The 16,807-nt window shown below is 38.4% G+C and overlaps 1 protein-coding gene across 3 annotated transcripts in view; it reads right to left on the reverse strand.

Annotated features, from left to right (window-relative positions):
* Positions 1-541: 541 nt before the first annotated feature.
* LOC129720174 (RNA-binding protein 24-B-like) overlaps positions 542-16,807 on the reverse strand; it is a 183,915-nt gene continuing 167,649 nt past the window's right edge. For all 3 annotated transcript variants that reach the window (XM_055671612.1, XM_055671613.1, XM_055671611.1), the window contains exons 5-7: positions 3,487-3,649; positions 3,329-3,419; positions 542-3,262 (exon numbers count right to left, since the gene is read on the reverse strand). In XM_055671612.1, coding sequence (XP_055527587.1) covers positions 3,096-3,262; positions 3,329-3,419; positions 3,487-3,649 — 421 coding nt within the window. In that variant the 3' untranslated portion in view covers positions 542-3,095. The remainder of the gene's footprint in view (positions 3,263-3,328; positions 3,420-3,486; positions 3,650-16,807) is intronic.

The following is a 16,807-nucleotide window of genomic DNA, read 5'->3' on the forward strand; positions in this document are numbered from 1 at the left end:
ATTCTTGCCGTGTGTATCTACGTAGGTTTATGGGAGTTTTTGGTTCCACTTGGTAATTTGAGTGTTTTCTTCTTCTTTTTTGTAAGTATCAGTAATGTTATGCTTCTTTATCTCTTTATTGTTAATTGTAATAATATTTTTTAAATATTAAAGTAATTGATATTTTCCGTTTGTCATTGAAACGAGTGTTTTCTCTTCAGAACGCGCTGCTCCATTCGTACGGGCTTTTCCGTCTAAACTTTCAGTTTTTTAGTATTTTTTTTTACTTCTTTTCTGTCAAGTATAAAATACTTTCACCTTAAACAAATATTCGTTTTCTTCTCTGCATAACTTTTTACAGGTTTAAAATAGCCACCGTCGATTGCGGTGCCCTTCGAATAGGTTGTTTGTTTGCCTTCAATTGCAATAATGAGATTCCTTTATTTTCAATAATATTTTTTTCTGCTTCAATTTAAACTTAACCACTAGACACTGTTATTGCTATTCTTCGTTTTCTTGTTATTCCTTCAGTTTTTTTTTAATTGTTATCGAATTTTCAGCAAATGTTTCCACTAGGGGGAAAATTTGAAAATATATTTTCAACAAAAACGACGATTTTCGCGACTGCTGCGCGCATGCTGGCTGCAGTTGACCAAAAGAGATTCGAGAAAGCGAGTTGTTTGAAACGAACGAAAAAAGATTGAGTGGGTTTTTCCTATATCTCTCTATCATTCAAAAGATGTTAACGTTTATTCCATGTTCAGATGGGACTCTTTACTGCGTTCTTCGGTGTGTTAGGTTTCTTTGTCTTTCTGCGACAATCTACTGCCAAGAGGACTTTTTCAGTATTTGAGTTTTGCAATAACTGTTGGAGTAGCTTCTTCTAGCTTATTTTTTTGTTTTTTAAACCAAAAAATCGTGTGTTCTACCTCGTTTACTTCTAAAAAGGTTTGTTAAAATACGTCTTTCTGTTAAAAGATTCGCTACGGAGATTACTCTACCTTTACGTTTCTTTTTTTTTTTGTTAATGTTTGTATCGTTTAACTCTATATTGTCAAAATTTGGTGGTGCGCTTCGTTTTTATTTACTCAACTCCTTCTCCATGATAAAATGCTATTCAATACGGGAGGTGCCACGTAGGAGCCGTTATGCTATTTCCTTCGGTGTAATTTTTTCCGCTCAAATTTCAGCACGAAAAGGCACAATTTTTGATAAGATTTTATTAGCTTCACTACTTATTTCGTTCGCCGGTTTTTTTTTTGTTTTTGCTTGGGTCGAGTCTATCGGTTGGGCGATAATCTATCTTGTACCTGCTGCTTATTTGCTGTACTTTTTTTTTTGTTAAGCTATTTGAGGTTATAATTCTGTGTGTATGATTATGGTTCTGAAAAAGTCTCTTTTTCTCGATTAGAAAGATCAAATCAGAAATCGGCGCTTGGAGGAGGTAACCTAGGATGAAATCAAAATGAAATCATGTTCTGAATAACGACAAAATGGAAAACAAACTGGGGGATGGGTCTTTTCTTCTTCAGTGATTGCGCTGGTTTACTTGACTTGCACTAAATATGATCTATTAACAAAATAAATAATCCACACACAAAACATTTGACTAGATTTCGATTCATCTTGTGTTTTCGCCTTTTCTTCTTCGTGTTTCGCTAGCAATTATTCAACAAAAAAGAACTTGTTGGTGACGGTTTGTTTCACTAGAAAAGAACTTATTTAAAAAAAAAATTAAATACGATCACGATGACGCGCTTCGGAAAACATGAGCTACAGAGATGATAGATTGAATGCTCGCGAGGGATTTCACGCTAATTCACCCAGTCATTGGCAACATTAGAAGTCTTCTCGAAAACGGGCCAAGTTTACCTCACTATATATATATGACAATTCAAACAAATTGCCACATTTCATTGTTTGACCAAATTTTTGTTAATCCAAAAGACGGTGGCCCTTGTCAAATAGACGTCTAATTTTTTAGGAAGGTTTCATGTTTAAAAAGTTTCCTAAACAACCAACTCCACAGACGATTTGCGTTGAAATCCTCTTTGTATTTTAATCTGACGTTTTTTTTGGGGTTTTTTATAGGTTTGAGAGAGAGTTTGATGTTTCCCAGTAGTTAACAAAATAAGTCGTGGTTTTTGTTGTTGCTTATTTCATTTTTTCATTTGAAGTATTTTTTTCTTCTCTTCTTTCTGTCATTGTATAAATAGTTAATTTTATTATGTTAATAGTAGACTTTATAATTGATAAATATCACTAATGGTTATTTAATAATGAAAGAAATAGGTTATTATGTTCATTTCCTCAGCCAACGGTGTATTCAGCGATAGAAAACAAAATAAATTTTCTAATATATGAAAGGTTTTCCGTTGGATCACTAACTGCCTGGCAAAATATTTTTTATACATGCATGCATTTAGTACAAAGCATAGACTGCAGCGTTTGTTTTGTAGGCAAATGATTTGATTAAGTAAATGTACCATTCTGATAGTTTTGGTTCCGTGTTGGGTCAGTTGATGTCAGTTGAAATGTATTGCTTTTGTATTTTGGGTTCTCATGTTGATTGATATTAAGCATTTCATTTAAAAATATGTTTGTATGCAGAAGATAGCTGCATTACAATCGTGTTCAGTAGAATAATTTACAACTAAGTTTTAAGGATAATAATAATAATAGTAATGATAATAATCGAAGGATGGTTAATCTTTAGATTCATATGTCTTAGAGTTGAGCTTTGTTTTTATTTTTATTACTTGGTAAATAATAAGTTCCGGCCGTATAAAACTAGTTTACAATAAATAGGTTAATTCATGATTTCAATATTAATTAGAATAATAATAATAATCTTTCGATAGGTAAATAATTGATTACTTAAGAACTACTATTTGCATAAGTACTACATAATATCTATTTTTAAAAAGAACTGCCTAGCTAAACTAGCTGCTGCCGCTCTCTGTCTCTCTGTCTGCTATTTGCTGCGCCAATGCGTTCGGGTGACGTTTCCAGCTTGATCACTACCACCGCTAGAGTGTGCTTGCGATGGTCTAGATTTTATCAACGCCCCCAAGCAATGTCAATAGCGACACCGCAGAGGATGCCTTGGGTAAATATTATTGAAGTCGAGCCTCCTGCAGGGCGGAAGCGGCCGCAGCGTTGGCCGCATTCTGATATGGCGACAGTCCGGGAAATCCACCGGCGGCTGCGGCTCCCGCTTGTGGCAGAGTGGCATACGTGTACGGTGCCGCCATGTACTGAGCGGCCGCAGCAGCAGCTCCAGCTGGCGGAATAGTATTACCATTAGAGCCATGAAACTTACCATTAGAATGACCATTGATTAGCCTACCTGTAGCGCCGGCAGCAGCGGCGTACGGATACGCTTCGAACCCACTGTACTGGCCCGGATAGGGTGCAGCAGCGGCTGCAGCAACAGCATTCTAAAATGAACAACAAAAACAATCAATAAAAATTCTGATTGCTGAGATCAGTAGAAAAAAAACTTACCTGATATTCATAGAATTGACTGGTAGCAGCAGCGATCGCAGCGGCATGCGACAGCTGAGTGGCTGGTATCTGCACTAATCCGGATGCGGCCGCCGCTCCAGTTGTTCCCGCGGCTGTGGTGCTGCCGAAATATGGTGCTCCATAGATGTACGACGGTGGAACTCTGTGGGTGTACACAAACAAACAGAAAAAAAACAAACGCATTGATTACTACAAAGCTGGCAAATAGCAACACACTACAATCAAAGAAGAGCACTAAACTCGCACATCCAAAACGGCAAACTTTGGATTAAGTTATTGAAATCAAAAAAGAAGTAAAACGAAGAAAAATAACGCCCAAACAGAAAAAAACGGTATGAAAACTAAGATTATCCTCGCTCACTTTCACTATCGATCAGTAAGCTGCAATAGTTTGGAGTGTTGTTTTTTTTTTGGTTGTACATATTTTTGTGAGAAAAAAAAAACAGTCAGAAACTAATGAAATCATCAGTGGCACGCAGAGCAGAGATACATGTTTGTGTTTCCTCTAGATTAGAACATCTAATACAGGTTCACCAGAAAGCCTAACCTTCCGAAAAAGAAACATAGAACACAAAACGAAAAACCAACTGAAATAATTAATTATAACAAAAATAAAAACAAACAACAGCATCAGCAGTAAATAAGAAGAAAATCGAAACAAAACAAATATGGTGGTAAACAACAGAACAAATGGATAACAAACACGCACACTGAGTTTAATCCTCGCACTATCTAATATCTGCGTTTCGTACTTTGTCTATCTGCGCACGGATCGTTTCGGACGCTTGGTTGGGTACAGACTTTGGATAAGGTCCAACTTTCTTGTGTATGTTTTTTTTTCTCTGGCAGGACTCAACTGTGTCAACTGAAACGATTTTGTTCGGGAAATCGAAGTGAATCTTAGTGGCATGTAACACAGTTTGTACAAACGACACACACACGTAAGAGATTAAATGTAAACACAAAATACTGCCGGTGTATTTAAACTAGAAGCGCAAAAGTTACATGATAATAGAAGAGCTGTCATTTTGACAGCCAATTTCTAACTGTCTCCTAATGATATATTGAAAAAAAATTAACCCCAAAATAGAACCGCCTCTATCGAATTCAATCGCAATGGCAAACTTACAGAACCAGAAAACAATCATCAATCTTGCCTGCTTGCTTGCGATCAACAATGCCTGCTAAGCCGAGAAACAAGACTGAAGAAGCTTAAAAAGAAATCACGACAAATGAGAAGTGGCTTCAGGGGGCCCCATTGTTGTGTGCTGCACTCGTTCCATTCAATAAGTACCTAAAGTCCCATCGTCAACCACCCTCCCCCGGCAATTATATGCGGCCGAGCAAAATGGACGAAAGTGGTGAAGCGGGGTGGTAGCAGCGGCACCGTAGTTAATCCAGTTGTTGTCGTCAATTATCACCACGGTCGTCATTTTGTCTCCCATCCGTGCTGTTGCTGCCGATTGGCTGCGATGCCCGGTGGTGGACGGGCGTTGAGATTTTCCGCCCATCCCATTCGTTCTTTTCTTCTTCGCTTTGTTCTGTGGGGGGCTGCCTTTCTTTCACTTATTGAAATGAAAGAAGGAGTTAAAAAGTGCTTACGGCTGTGCGGTCAATGGGAGCGACTGTGTATGAGTTTGCTAAGAAAGAAACATGCAACGTTCCTTGTAATGCTTCCTCGCTATCATCAGAATATTGGATGTTAGCGTTAGTGCTGAAGGGTGTACCGCCAACTAGATCAGTTTCCCTCCCTATTCCACTAGACGTCAGTTTCAAGAAGTCAATCATAAATTAGCGAAACGCGTACGTGGGAGATTTAATAAACGACATAAATAGCACCTTGGAAGCGCTCCAGGTCATAATTGAAATGAATCATTTAAATATTCGTCGTCTTATTAGTTTTAATGCGGTGCGGATGTTGAAAAATATTTTGTGATTTGTGCTCAAGCATAAAAAAGGGCGGTGGAAAAGTTATTTGCTGACGAGAGTTACGATATTTTTGGCCACCTCTCGACGTAAGAGTTTCATTAAGAAGTCGGTGAAAGATTAAATCGGCTTCAGTGGGCATCGGATTTGAAGTCAATTGTGGCAGAGAATTTAATTTATCATCATTGTGTTTTATAGCGAAACAGAAATCTTATAAGGTTTAATCATTTGACCAGAAATTTCGCTTCCGCTAAAGTTTTAAAAGATTCCCAAAGATTTGATCAAAATCAGTTTATATTTCTAAATCAGATAACGGGAAATGCCAAAGTTTCAATAATGTTAAAAAATTACATCAATAAATTGTAAAAGTAAGAAGTAAACGTCTAAACCTTTTATTATCAATTAAATTTGATTAATAAATATTAGCAGGAACGATCAGCGCTTACTATTACATTAATTTACTACACATAAAAGTTAAATGGTGCGAAATCACATTAATATTGTGCAAATTTAAAGCAATCTTCGATTAGTGTAAAAATTTGAATAACGAATAAGCAGTTGTGTCAAGTGTTATACCCAATAAAATTACTACAGTAACAGAATATTTAGCAGTGGTAGTATCGCCATACGTAAAGTTAGATCCATTTAATATTTGATCGAAGCTTTCTATTTACGCCTCTTGTGGCAGTTACGAGAAACCAATGCCAGCGCAGTGATGAGGAAGGTTTGTTTACATAGTGGTGAAAGTTTCATCAAATTCGAGTCAGTGAATCAAATGTTCTCGACAATGGAACGTGGAAGACGTGAAAAAATGTTGCACACTCACGTTGAAAATCTGACGTGCACGTGATTGAACGTGACGCACGTGACGTGATTGAAACGATTCAATGAAACTTTAACGCTGGATCGCGCTGATCACAGCAAGCACAGAAATGGAACGATTGACAAGCAGCTGCAGAGTTCGGACGAACCCTGGGATCATCCTGCGCGATTTGGCAAAGAAGTGCTCGGCACCGCACAGCACAGTTCGACGAATTTTCCGGCGTGAAGGCTTGCGGTCGTTCCACGCCAGCAAGCACCCCAACAGGACTCTCAAGCAGAATCTCGTTGCATTCTTTTAGCGGTTTTCATGACCAATTTCGCAAAACTGCTGTTAAAACTAGAAATACTATCAGAACCTTCTGATAACCACTATAAGTTTGCTTTACAGCCAGGTGGCCCACCCTGGCCAAGCTTATTGAAGCAATTATAAGAATGGCAATAAAACTGCTTTAAAACCACATGGAAAGAGTACCGCATACTATAAGCAGCTGGCATTACCTCTTTAAGAGCGCAATAAGTTTGGTTGCAGTATTGCGCTCTGCTACTTGCCACAATAAATCCAAATCAACTTTTCATTGCTCGACAGCAACCGTAATAAGTTGATTTGTTGTGCCGTTCCTGCACACACACCAGAACATCACACCACTTTTTTTAATAAGGAAATCTCTCATCGCGGGAGAAATGTTTCACCTGTGTTGGTTATCATCGTGCAATCGATTTTATTTGATGGTGATATTGTAGGAAGATAAGGAATAAGGAGGGGTTTTGGTAGGTTTTGTAGCTCTCAAGCATATGCGCATGAAATTTTGTCGTGCATTTTGAGAACATAGGCGCTTAAAATTTATGCGCCATCAAAATAGTACGGGCTTCCAAAAATGATCTCATTGTTAGCAAAAATTATTTGGATTGTTTCAGCTCAGTTTTTCAGAAAAAAGATCTAGCCGTGTTCTTCAATACAGAGATAGATCAAAATCAACTTTGGATATGCAATTTATTTGTTAGTCAGACGTCGATTCGATTTTCGTTTCAAGATTATAAAAAGTTTCAAAAATATCAATATTGCGCGGTTGGTAATTAGTTGGTATCAGTCGTAGCCGCAATAAGCCTACACACCAATTTTTATTGCTGGAAACCAGCAAAATTTTGCTGATTTTTGGTGTGCTGTGTTTCCAGCAATCTGTTCAGCAAAATGAAATTTGCCGATTATTAAGTAATGCTCATTTGCATAAAAGTGACAGATCGTTTGCTGCATGTTCAGTAAAACAAAATACAACTTGCTGGTTGTCAGCTATGACAATTTGCTGTACATTCAGCAAAGCATAAATCAATTTACTGGTTAACCAGTTAGTTCAAGGGAACCATGTTTTCCTCAGCCACCAGCTTCCATCCGCCCATCGGATCATAGCCAAATTACTGTTGAACTAGAGATGTATGATTATCATTTCAACCTTTAAGTTCATCTAGCCCAACAGTGACTTAGCAATGGTCCCATATCCGCTATCAGGAGCTGAGCGATGATCCCGTACCAGCTGCACAGCGATTTGGCGCGTTTTACTAATGACAGCTTGACGTAAAATATTTTGACATATCAATTCTTTCGCTGGATTCAAGCAAACATTCTTTTACTGTTTTCTGTTCAGCAAATAGATTTGCTGTATTTTCGCGAATCACTGAATCGATTACTGGTTTTCAGTAAATTTATCAATGAAATACTGGTTTACAGCAAAAATAAAATTATTGAACGAAATTCAGTAAATTGTAGAACTGAATTACAGTAAACTTTTGAAAAAAATGCTGTGATTCAGTAAACAAGTGATTTGCTGATACACTTTCAGCAATGTACTTTGCTGAACCATAAAAAGAAATTTTGGTGTGTAGTTCAATGATATATGTTGTATACGTTATGTTATGTGTTAGTATATGTTATAAGGTGCGGTGAAGGTTGGATGCCTGTATTATTATAGAAAAATATGGTAAATCCCTGGGGCCTACACAACTTTATTTTTTATGATAATTCTGACATCACACCGACGATAATAAGTAATCAACGAGCTTTGATATAAATAGAGAGGTGCACGAAAAATGCAACGATACATACTTAGTTTAATTGAATATTGAATATATTTCGAAATATATCAATAGTGTCTTGCCCCTACCTTATTTTTAAGGACGCATAATTTAACGACATAGGAAATTATTTTCAACCAAAACAAGACAAACTGGCGATAAAATTTAAAAAAACTACCGAAATGTACTAAGTTTGCCGTGTTACTTTATTAGATTTTTGGAGTTCTACGTCATCAATGTTCACAAATGCGCTGCAAGATGCTCTAAACCATTTTACACACATTTTACGGAGACTGCGACAGAATTCTGCATCACACTTAACCAACTAAGCCACTTTTGTCTCACCTGTATGTATATCATTGCCTGCATATATTTGTTTACAAGTTTGACAGGTTAAAACTGGGCATGTGAATGACCGCAATAAAACTGGTTTCTATGTTATATGACAGCAAGCTGGGGTGGTTTTATGGGGCAATAGATAGTAATAATAAAACCAATAATAAAGCAAAATCGCATTGACCTTTGCCGGTTTTATTGTTGTTTTATTAGAGTTTTATTGACAGCTATCAGTGTTCATTACGACTTGCTGTTTTTGGCAACGGGTTTAACCGCCATAAAACCGTTGGTAATATTCATTGCTGTGATGAAACCGATAGAAAACCAAGTAGCTATAGAATTGTTACTTGGGATATCTAAAAATAGATTTCACTCAGCCCCAGGATAAAAATTCTATTTGTCCAAGCGCAAGGGTGATGTCGAAAAGCGGTTTAAATTTGTGTTTGCTGACAAGTTCGCTCGGAAACTGATGGTGTGACAGGGGATTTGCAGCTGTGGCGAAAAACCAAGGATTTCATCACCGCAGCTAAATGTACAAGGCACAATGCCCCAAGAAGCGGACTTTGCCGTTCATCCAATCACATGACGGTCTGGTGAAGTTCTGGACTGACTTAGCCTGCGGCTACAACAGCCGGGAAGACATGAATTGGTACGAGGAGAATGGAAATGATATCATCGAAAAACTCTGGGTGGGCTGCCCTGATTCTGGTCCAATTGAAAAATATTGGGTGATAACCAACAGGAAGTTGCAGAAAAGAGGCAGAACGATAAGGAAAACAGCTGATTTACATAAACGGTGGAAGAAAATAGCGGATTGAGTTGACAGTTCCACTGTGCAGAGGAAGATAAGCGGTACAAAACGAAAAGTGCACGCACGTTTCACTAAGGAGCATGCAATTCTCAGTTTTATCACCTTGGCTAATTTCCTGATTCCGGCAGCAGTTGCGGTCTTCAACAAACTTATTCAAAAGCAGTGGCGTCGAGTGGAGCTTCTACACCCGAAGCGGAACTGTTTGATTGCACGTCCTACCTTCTCCGGAAACACATTCAAAATTCAATGGTATGGTAAAAACAAAATGCAAATATTTTCTAAAGATTTTGATATACTGTAGGAATGAATAAAACACTTTATTTAAATCAATGATAATGACAATTTACTCGATCGCTCGCTTTGGTTAGTTCGTTTTCAACAGACAAGATCGAGAAATTATTCAGGAGAGACTGCTTTGTAAAACGCCTTTATTTTCACGAAATTCCTCTCCACGATAAACACGAGTATTTCGCGTGAACTTTAATTGAGAACGTTCTCTGCTGTTATTTCTGCAGCGATGTCTTCGGAATCTTCGAGAAACCCAAGAAGATCTTGTCCCGAAACCAAGCTTTAGAATAATGACAGCTCTCGAACATTTTTTTCTAATTATTGTTCATTCGCAAGAATAAGAGTTTTAGTCTGAATAGCTGCAAAAAGCCTCATGACCCCATTGATACCTTTCCCACGAGCAATAAATTCTTGTATAAATTTGTCCAAACATTCGTACGAGCTGTTTCACCGGGTATTAGTTAAATTGGATCTGATGCGGCACATACTATGGATGATCCCTTGCGCGGTACCTCTCGTGTTGATATTTCCTGTTGAATCACAAAGAAGTTGTAAAGCTTCAATGAAGCCATCAAAGTTACAGCTTTGACTGCAGCTCGGCGGCTACTCAAGCGCGTAATCGAGAAACCGTTTTACGCCTGCATTACTTCACAGTACATCTCAACGTTGTTTCAAATCACCAAAAAGGCGTACACTGCTTCTAAAGCTCCGAAAAAACTTTACTCATAGTGTAATAATTGCAAAAGAGTACTATCCACATAGATTAAGAGAGTGATATATGCATCCATTGAACGGCGCAGTAGGAAACTGTGAAAAATTATGACGTAAACCAGTTACGATGACAGTAGAGTGCCTGTATGTTTCTGTGGAGTTGCGCAATGTCATCCGTGGTATCGCTGGTAACAATCATAACACTGAACATCCTTTTTCTTTTTACCGCATGAGTTTAATGAGTTGTTTGCTTGATTGAAATGACACTGACAGGTAATTTTACTCCAATTTTGACATCTGTCGCCACTTTAGTAATACACAGAAGTAAAGGGGACACGATTGCTCCACCAGAAAAAAACGCGAATTACAAATCGTTAATGAGGTTACCAGTGTCTGTCAAAAAGTGAGGGTAAAATAATTTCAAGCAATGCACACTGGGAAAAAATGAACCCAAATTCCCACTAGTTAGAAGGCTGGCAACCTAGAATATAGCATTTCTTATGTAAAATTGGTCAACAAATCGATTGAAGATAGTTTCATTCTGTGCAGGGCACGTGAAAGGTTCTATATTTCGAAAAATATGCAAAAATAGGGTGAAATTGGGCAAAATAGACCATTTTCCGTATCCTGCCCAAAATGAAACCATCTTCTATCGATTTGTTGACCAATTTTACATAACAAATGCTATATTTTAAGTTGTTAGCCCAGCGGCGATTATTTAGTGGAAATGTGAAATCGGTTTTCTTTTGAGCAGTGCACGGGAAATGGTTTATTGTGCCCCTTTTCACCCTATTTTTGTGTATTTTTGAAAATATGGACACTTTCCCGTGCCCTGCACAGAATGAAAATATTACCAAGCGGTTTGTTGAGCAATTTTACATAAGAAATGTTATATTGCAGGTTGCCAGCCCAGCGGCTTCTAATTAGTGGGAATTTGGGTTCATTTTTTCCCAGAGTGCAAAGGCCTATTCACCTCCTGTGTAATCTAAGACAAAGCGGAAGTAAGAGAAAGAGAGAACTTACTCGCTAGAACAGAACAGACCATTCAGAAAACGAATTTTTCAATGGAAAAATGAGCGTTGATAAGTTGGATGTTAGTTAATCCAGAAAATAGATAGGTGGCGCACGCCGAGTGGTTGTGTACTTAGCAATGTAAGGGTTTGACTGCCTCCGCACCACCAAGTCGACGCCACTGTTCAGAAGATGGTTGATCGACAGTTTAGTGGAAAATTCTGCCATTATGTAGCGCTAAGGAGAGGGGAGCTGCGTAGCCGCAAGGTCTGCTTTGTCAAGCGGATGGTCGTAGGTTCAAATTTTAGTAGAATCAGGCCAATCGATGTCAAAACTGGACTTTAAAGTATGGGTTCATTCTCAGGCTCCCCACCACTCACTCTTCCTTTAAGCTGAAATCTATAACACCTTTGCGGGACTTCCTCTTAACAAAAACATAAGTCCCTTTTATTAATAAAACTGGCCAGAAGGACGCACGACGAAACTTCCAGGGAATTATAATTGGTGATATTTGGCACGAGGAACGAGCATCGGTATAGTAGAACAGTAAGCGTGTAAAAGGAAGGGTATCACGTTATCCACAAGCACTGATAAACAATAATGATAAGCATACCACTTCTCAATAGCGGTATTGCTATAATAGAAGTGCGGGATACAGCAGACACCCGGTCATATCTCACAATAGATCTACATTTTGGTCACAGTGAGGAAGTCCATACAAAAAAAAGTGCTAAGGAGCACGAAAATCGTCATATTTTGAATATTACTTTTCTCACGATTCCGGAATTTTGACTTTCTAGTAAGTTACAATCTTCACCAACGTCAAGAGCTTCTGGATTATGGAAAGTTGAGAGCAGAATTTCACCAACACGTGGCGTTAGTGTGAATGCTATTCCTAGCATTTTTTTCCTTAATTTATCTCACAATAAGGTTTAGCCAGCGGGATTCTGGTAGGCGGGCAGTTTAGTGTGAAATGCTACCTCTATGTGGTGCTACTGTGCACGCAACTCTTCGTATTTTGACCTTAACTTATTCCGCGATTCTCACTTCCTACAAAGTTTCTTAAAGAATAGTAATTCAAGTTTGTAATAAAAAGAAAATCTGTGGTCAAAAGCGCCCTATAGAATCGTTTCAATGCAAAAAATGCCTTAATTTCTCTTGAGAAATTTTAATCGCTGAGCTCCAGGATACTGTAGCTTTCTAAGTAATTTGACTATCGAGATAAATTTAATTCATAATACAGAAAACTGAACGCATACCGTGGCTAGCCATAAAAGAGAATCCTTTGACCTCCCAAATAACTTTGCTGAAGACCGCAACTTTCTAAGCAGTTCAATGCACACTAGAGTTACGTTGTGGCCGAATTCCGGATTAAGCTATTAGCCAACCAAAACTTTTTTTAAACCCTTTCTTAACAACTTTTCCGAGGACCGTATCTATATAAGCGGTTGTATTCACGAGATAAATTCAGTTCAAAATATTCAAAACTACATGCACACTAGCGCCACGTAGAAGTTATGTTCCATACCAAACTGTTTACCAACTAGAAGCCATTGTTCTAAATTTCGCTGAAATCCGCAACTCTTGAGATAGGTGGATTCACGAAATGAATATGCGTCGTGGCGGAATTCCAAATTATTCTGAGGACCACAACGGAGGAATCACGAGATAGAGGGACATAAATCTACCCACTTTAGATGATGCTAAACTTTTCGGAGGCTCCAACATTCGAATTGGGTGCCACAATACTTAGTGAAGTGATTTCAAACTAATGTAGTGTACGTCTACAGGGTGTTCAATAAGTTCGAATACACTTAAAATGTGTTAAAAAATGAAAATACAAAAAAGTCGAAGGATTGAGGTCCGGGGAACTGGGAGGCATCAAAGTCTTATAGAGAAAATCAGCAAATTCTCCCGACACCTCGCTGGGACGATATTCGCCGTGCAGACCGGTGGCCACTCTGAATACTGTGGAAAGTGCTTTGGCAAACTTTCTCAGTATCGAAAACATACGCAGAATAGAGCTAGCAGTGAAAATAGTGAATGCAACAACATCGGAGCAGAAAATATGTAAAGCGTCACAAAGTGATATGTGTCTACTCATCATCGAGTTCCGCGAAAAAACGCGATTAAACATAGCAATAAATGGAACATTGAGTCTAACGAGACACAATCAGGCAAGCATTGGACTCACGAAGAAAAAAAGAACACAGCACTAAAAGAATTAAGTGGTGTTAGCGCCGTCCATAGTACATAGTTAAGACACTTTTTGCACACTGTCCGTAGTTTACAATTCTATCAGTGTTTTAGTCGCTCTACTGCAAATTGAGCCATTTAGTGGTTTGTGTTTCGAAGGTAAAAATCGCTAGTTTAATAATAAATATCAGCGAATTTGGGATTTAGTGCAATACGGAATGTTATTAAAATGCATAATAGAAAGTGATCTTCAATTTATATTCATAACCCTAATGACGCGGTAAATGTCAACAAATAAATGCTCGAAGTTTATTTCAAAATGACATGCGGGTATTTAATATAAAAAAAACACCGAAAGTTGGCTGCACTGTAAAAGATTTCACCAAATTTTGACAAGTTAAGCGGGACAGCTAAACTCGTTCAACAGCGTGTTGCTTGGTCTGCTATTTTCTTTGAATTATGTATTAGGTATGTAATCTGCTCCTTCTAAGATTTATAGGTTCCGATTGACTGATTTTCTCTGTTCATTATTGGTCGGTAATTAGCGTGATAAGACCCGCTATAATAGGACAAAGCCGCATCAAACGCTTACATTCATCTAAATTGCAGAAAAATCGATATTGAAATATTTCAAGAAAAGTTTCACGGATGGATCGGTTTTTGATGATAGTTCTTTTGCGAATGAAGTCTATCTTAATCCAAAAAAAATTGGACGTTCAACATTATCTATTCAGTAGAATGATGATAATGCCGTGACCGAAACTAAAATGTTAGACGGGTGACCGTGAACGCGACTGATTTCAATCGTGCATTGTATATTTGATGATGATCGTCTGTGGAATGCATTTGACGATACAACTACCACTAGTGATAGCTTTAGATGATACACAAAGAGTAATCAGTATGTACGCTATTATTATTTGTACTAATATCCGTCGTTTGCGTTAGTATTATAAAAGGCTTACCCTTAACTGTTTGGAGTATATTGAAAATACTTGGAGCGCTAAAAACTTTTTGACCTCTTTCACTCTTTGAAATGGAAACTCTCATTAGCAATTGCTCAGTTTTTAATAAAAAGAGTTAGTCAAATGCACGTTTGAAGTAGTGGAATTTGCTCATGCTTAAAGTTTCGAAATCATTCGAGGTCATCGATGCTCATTTATTATTAAAAACCAAAAAGACCTAGAGAGTATGTTTCATACACTTTTCAACTTCTACCCGTGTTAAAATTGTAAAGTTGCTCATTAGAACCGCTCCTGCCAGTAATGTTGCTCAACCGAAGATCACTCGGCAGTAAGATCACATTTGTCATGTTGACTGTCTAAGAGCTGCGGCACACAGACCATTTCCCTCGGCGACAGTTCTAAAAATACGTCACCGAGAAAATATGTCCGTCTTTCGAAGACGACGCCGCGCCCGGCAGCGATCACCAGCGAAAATCCTCAGCCGCCGCTCTACCGTGGGCCGCACATTATTTTTAGAACCCTTCTCGAGCTAGCTCTCGCGGTGAAGCCAAACGGTAAATGCCCAACTGAGATGTTTTTGACCATCCTCTGGTAAAATTACCAGTTGCAAAGAAAAGTGTCAAAATCCGGATGATTTTCGAAAGGCGGCATCGATTGACATTTAAATTTCCCAATTGCTGCAGCGCTAACTGCCTCGAGGAATCACTCAGCGGAGTGGCCTCTTGTGGTGACAAAAATAACGCCAAACGAACAAACTCATTAGACAACGCATAGAACGTACGTCATTACCGAAAAAATGGTTCACCATTAGTGCTAATTGCGGAAACTTTCGTCCGGCAATAAATGGAGTAGGCGGAATAGTGCCAATGAAAATTGTCACCGCTAGTACGCGTTATGTTATCGGCCAAACTCGCCGCCACAATTGATCATGTGGAGGTTAAGTCGTGAATTAATAATTTCTCACCGTGGCCGCTGAATTGCTTTAACAGTTCCGTTAATGGGGGCGGTATTCACCCACTTTTCTAGGGAATATAGGAGAATGTTTACTCTCAAATGAAAAAAAGAAAGAGGATTGACGAAACTACGTGGTACATAATCGTGTATCTACTCCGCAAAATTAACATTGTAAACTTTACTATTGGTAATGCAGTATTTGTCAATAAACCAAGCTCCCCTACAAATTCTTCAATTTGATAAAACATGTACGATACAGATGTTCCCGCCTGCGAAGGCATTGTTTGACCGAAGTGATGGAAATGCTTTTGAATTGCCTAATGTCATGACATGCACATATATGGGGACAATCGTGTATTGTGCCAAGGAGGCTCGGTGGAATTGTTGACGAGCTATTATCGCAGGATTCAAGGTGATCGTAAAATTGATTGCCGTGGAGGCGCCCGGTGTTTTCATTCTGAACAAAATAAAAAAAGCAATGGTTTTTCTGAGGGAGAAAATGTGCTCAATTGACAGTGTTCAACATTCCACAATTTGTAATAAGAGTTTTTAGTAAAAATGTTATTATTTTGGACTTAACGAACACTACCTGAAGATGTTTACTAAGTGAACTAAAATTCTAGAATCGGATAACCAATATTTTCATAGCTCCTACATTCGAAAACCAGATCAATGAGGTAATAACCGACGCAAGAAAAAGAAAACAGAATACCAGCTGGTAGGAACACAAAACGTATCAAAACATTAGATGGTAAACCTACAACGTGGATGAACGAAACCACCACGTGATAATATATAACAACACTAGCACTGGTTGCGTTTTCAGTAAAACTCAGTTCCGTGGTGTTCGTGTATGGCATAGTCGGAGCTGTGTCCGTTCTTTGCGATCATTAAATTATACCCCCCAGGTGAATTAACGGCGAAGCAACAGAAAGGACACATTTGATTGTAAACAGGAAAACACGAAACGGGCGAGTACTTATTGCTATCCAGTGGAGTGGAGTCTACTGCGGATTATTAATAGTTGACTTCGCTTCACGCTCCTGCAGAATGACGTGTCACTTGAGTTAGTTTTGGATTGTTGTCGATGAGTGTGAATTATTGTATTTATGTATAATATCTCTCCTACAAAAAAGCGTAGCTATAATTATTTCTTGGGAGCAGGGGCCTAGTGTGGTTGGTAACGTCTCCGCCAACCACGCTCGACGCCTGG

Source organism: Wyeomyia smithii, chromosome 2 (genome assembly GCF_029784165.1).
Source record: "Wyeomyia smithii strain HCP4-BCI-WySm-NY-G18 chromosome 2, ASM2978416v1, whole genome shotgun sequence".
Lineage (NCBI taxonomy): Eukaryota > Metazoa > Arthropoda > Insecta > Diptera > Culicidae > Wyeomyia > Wyeomyia smithii.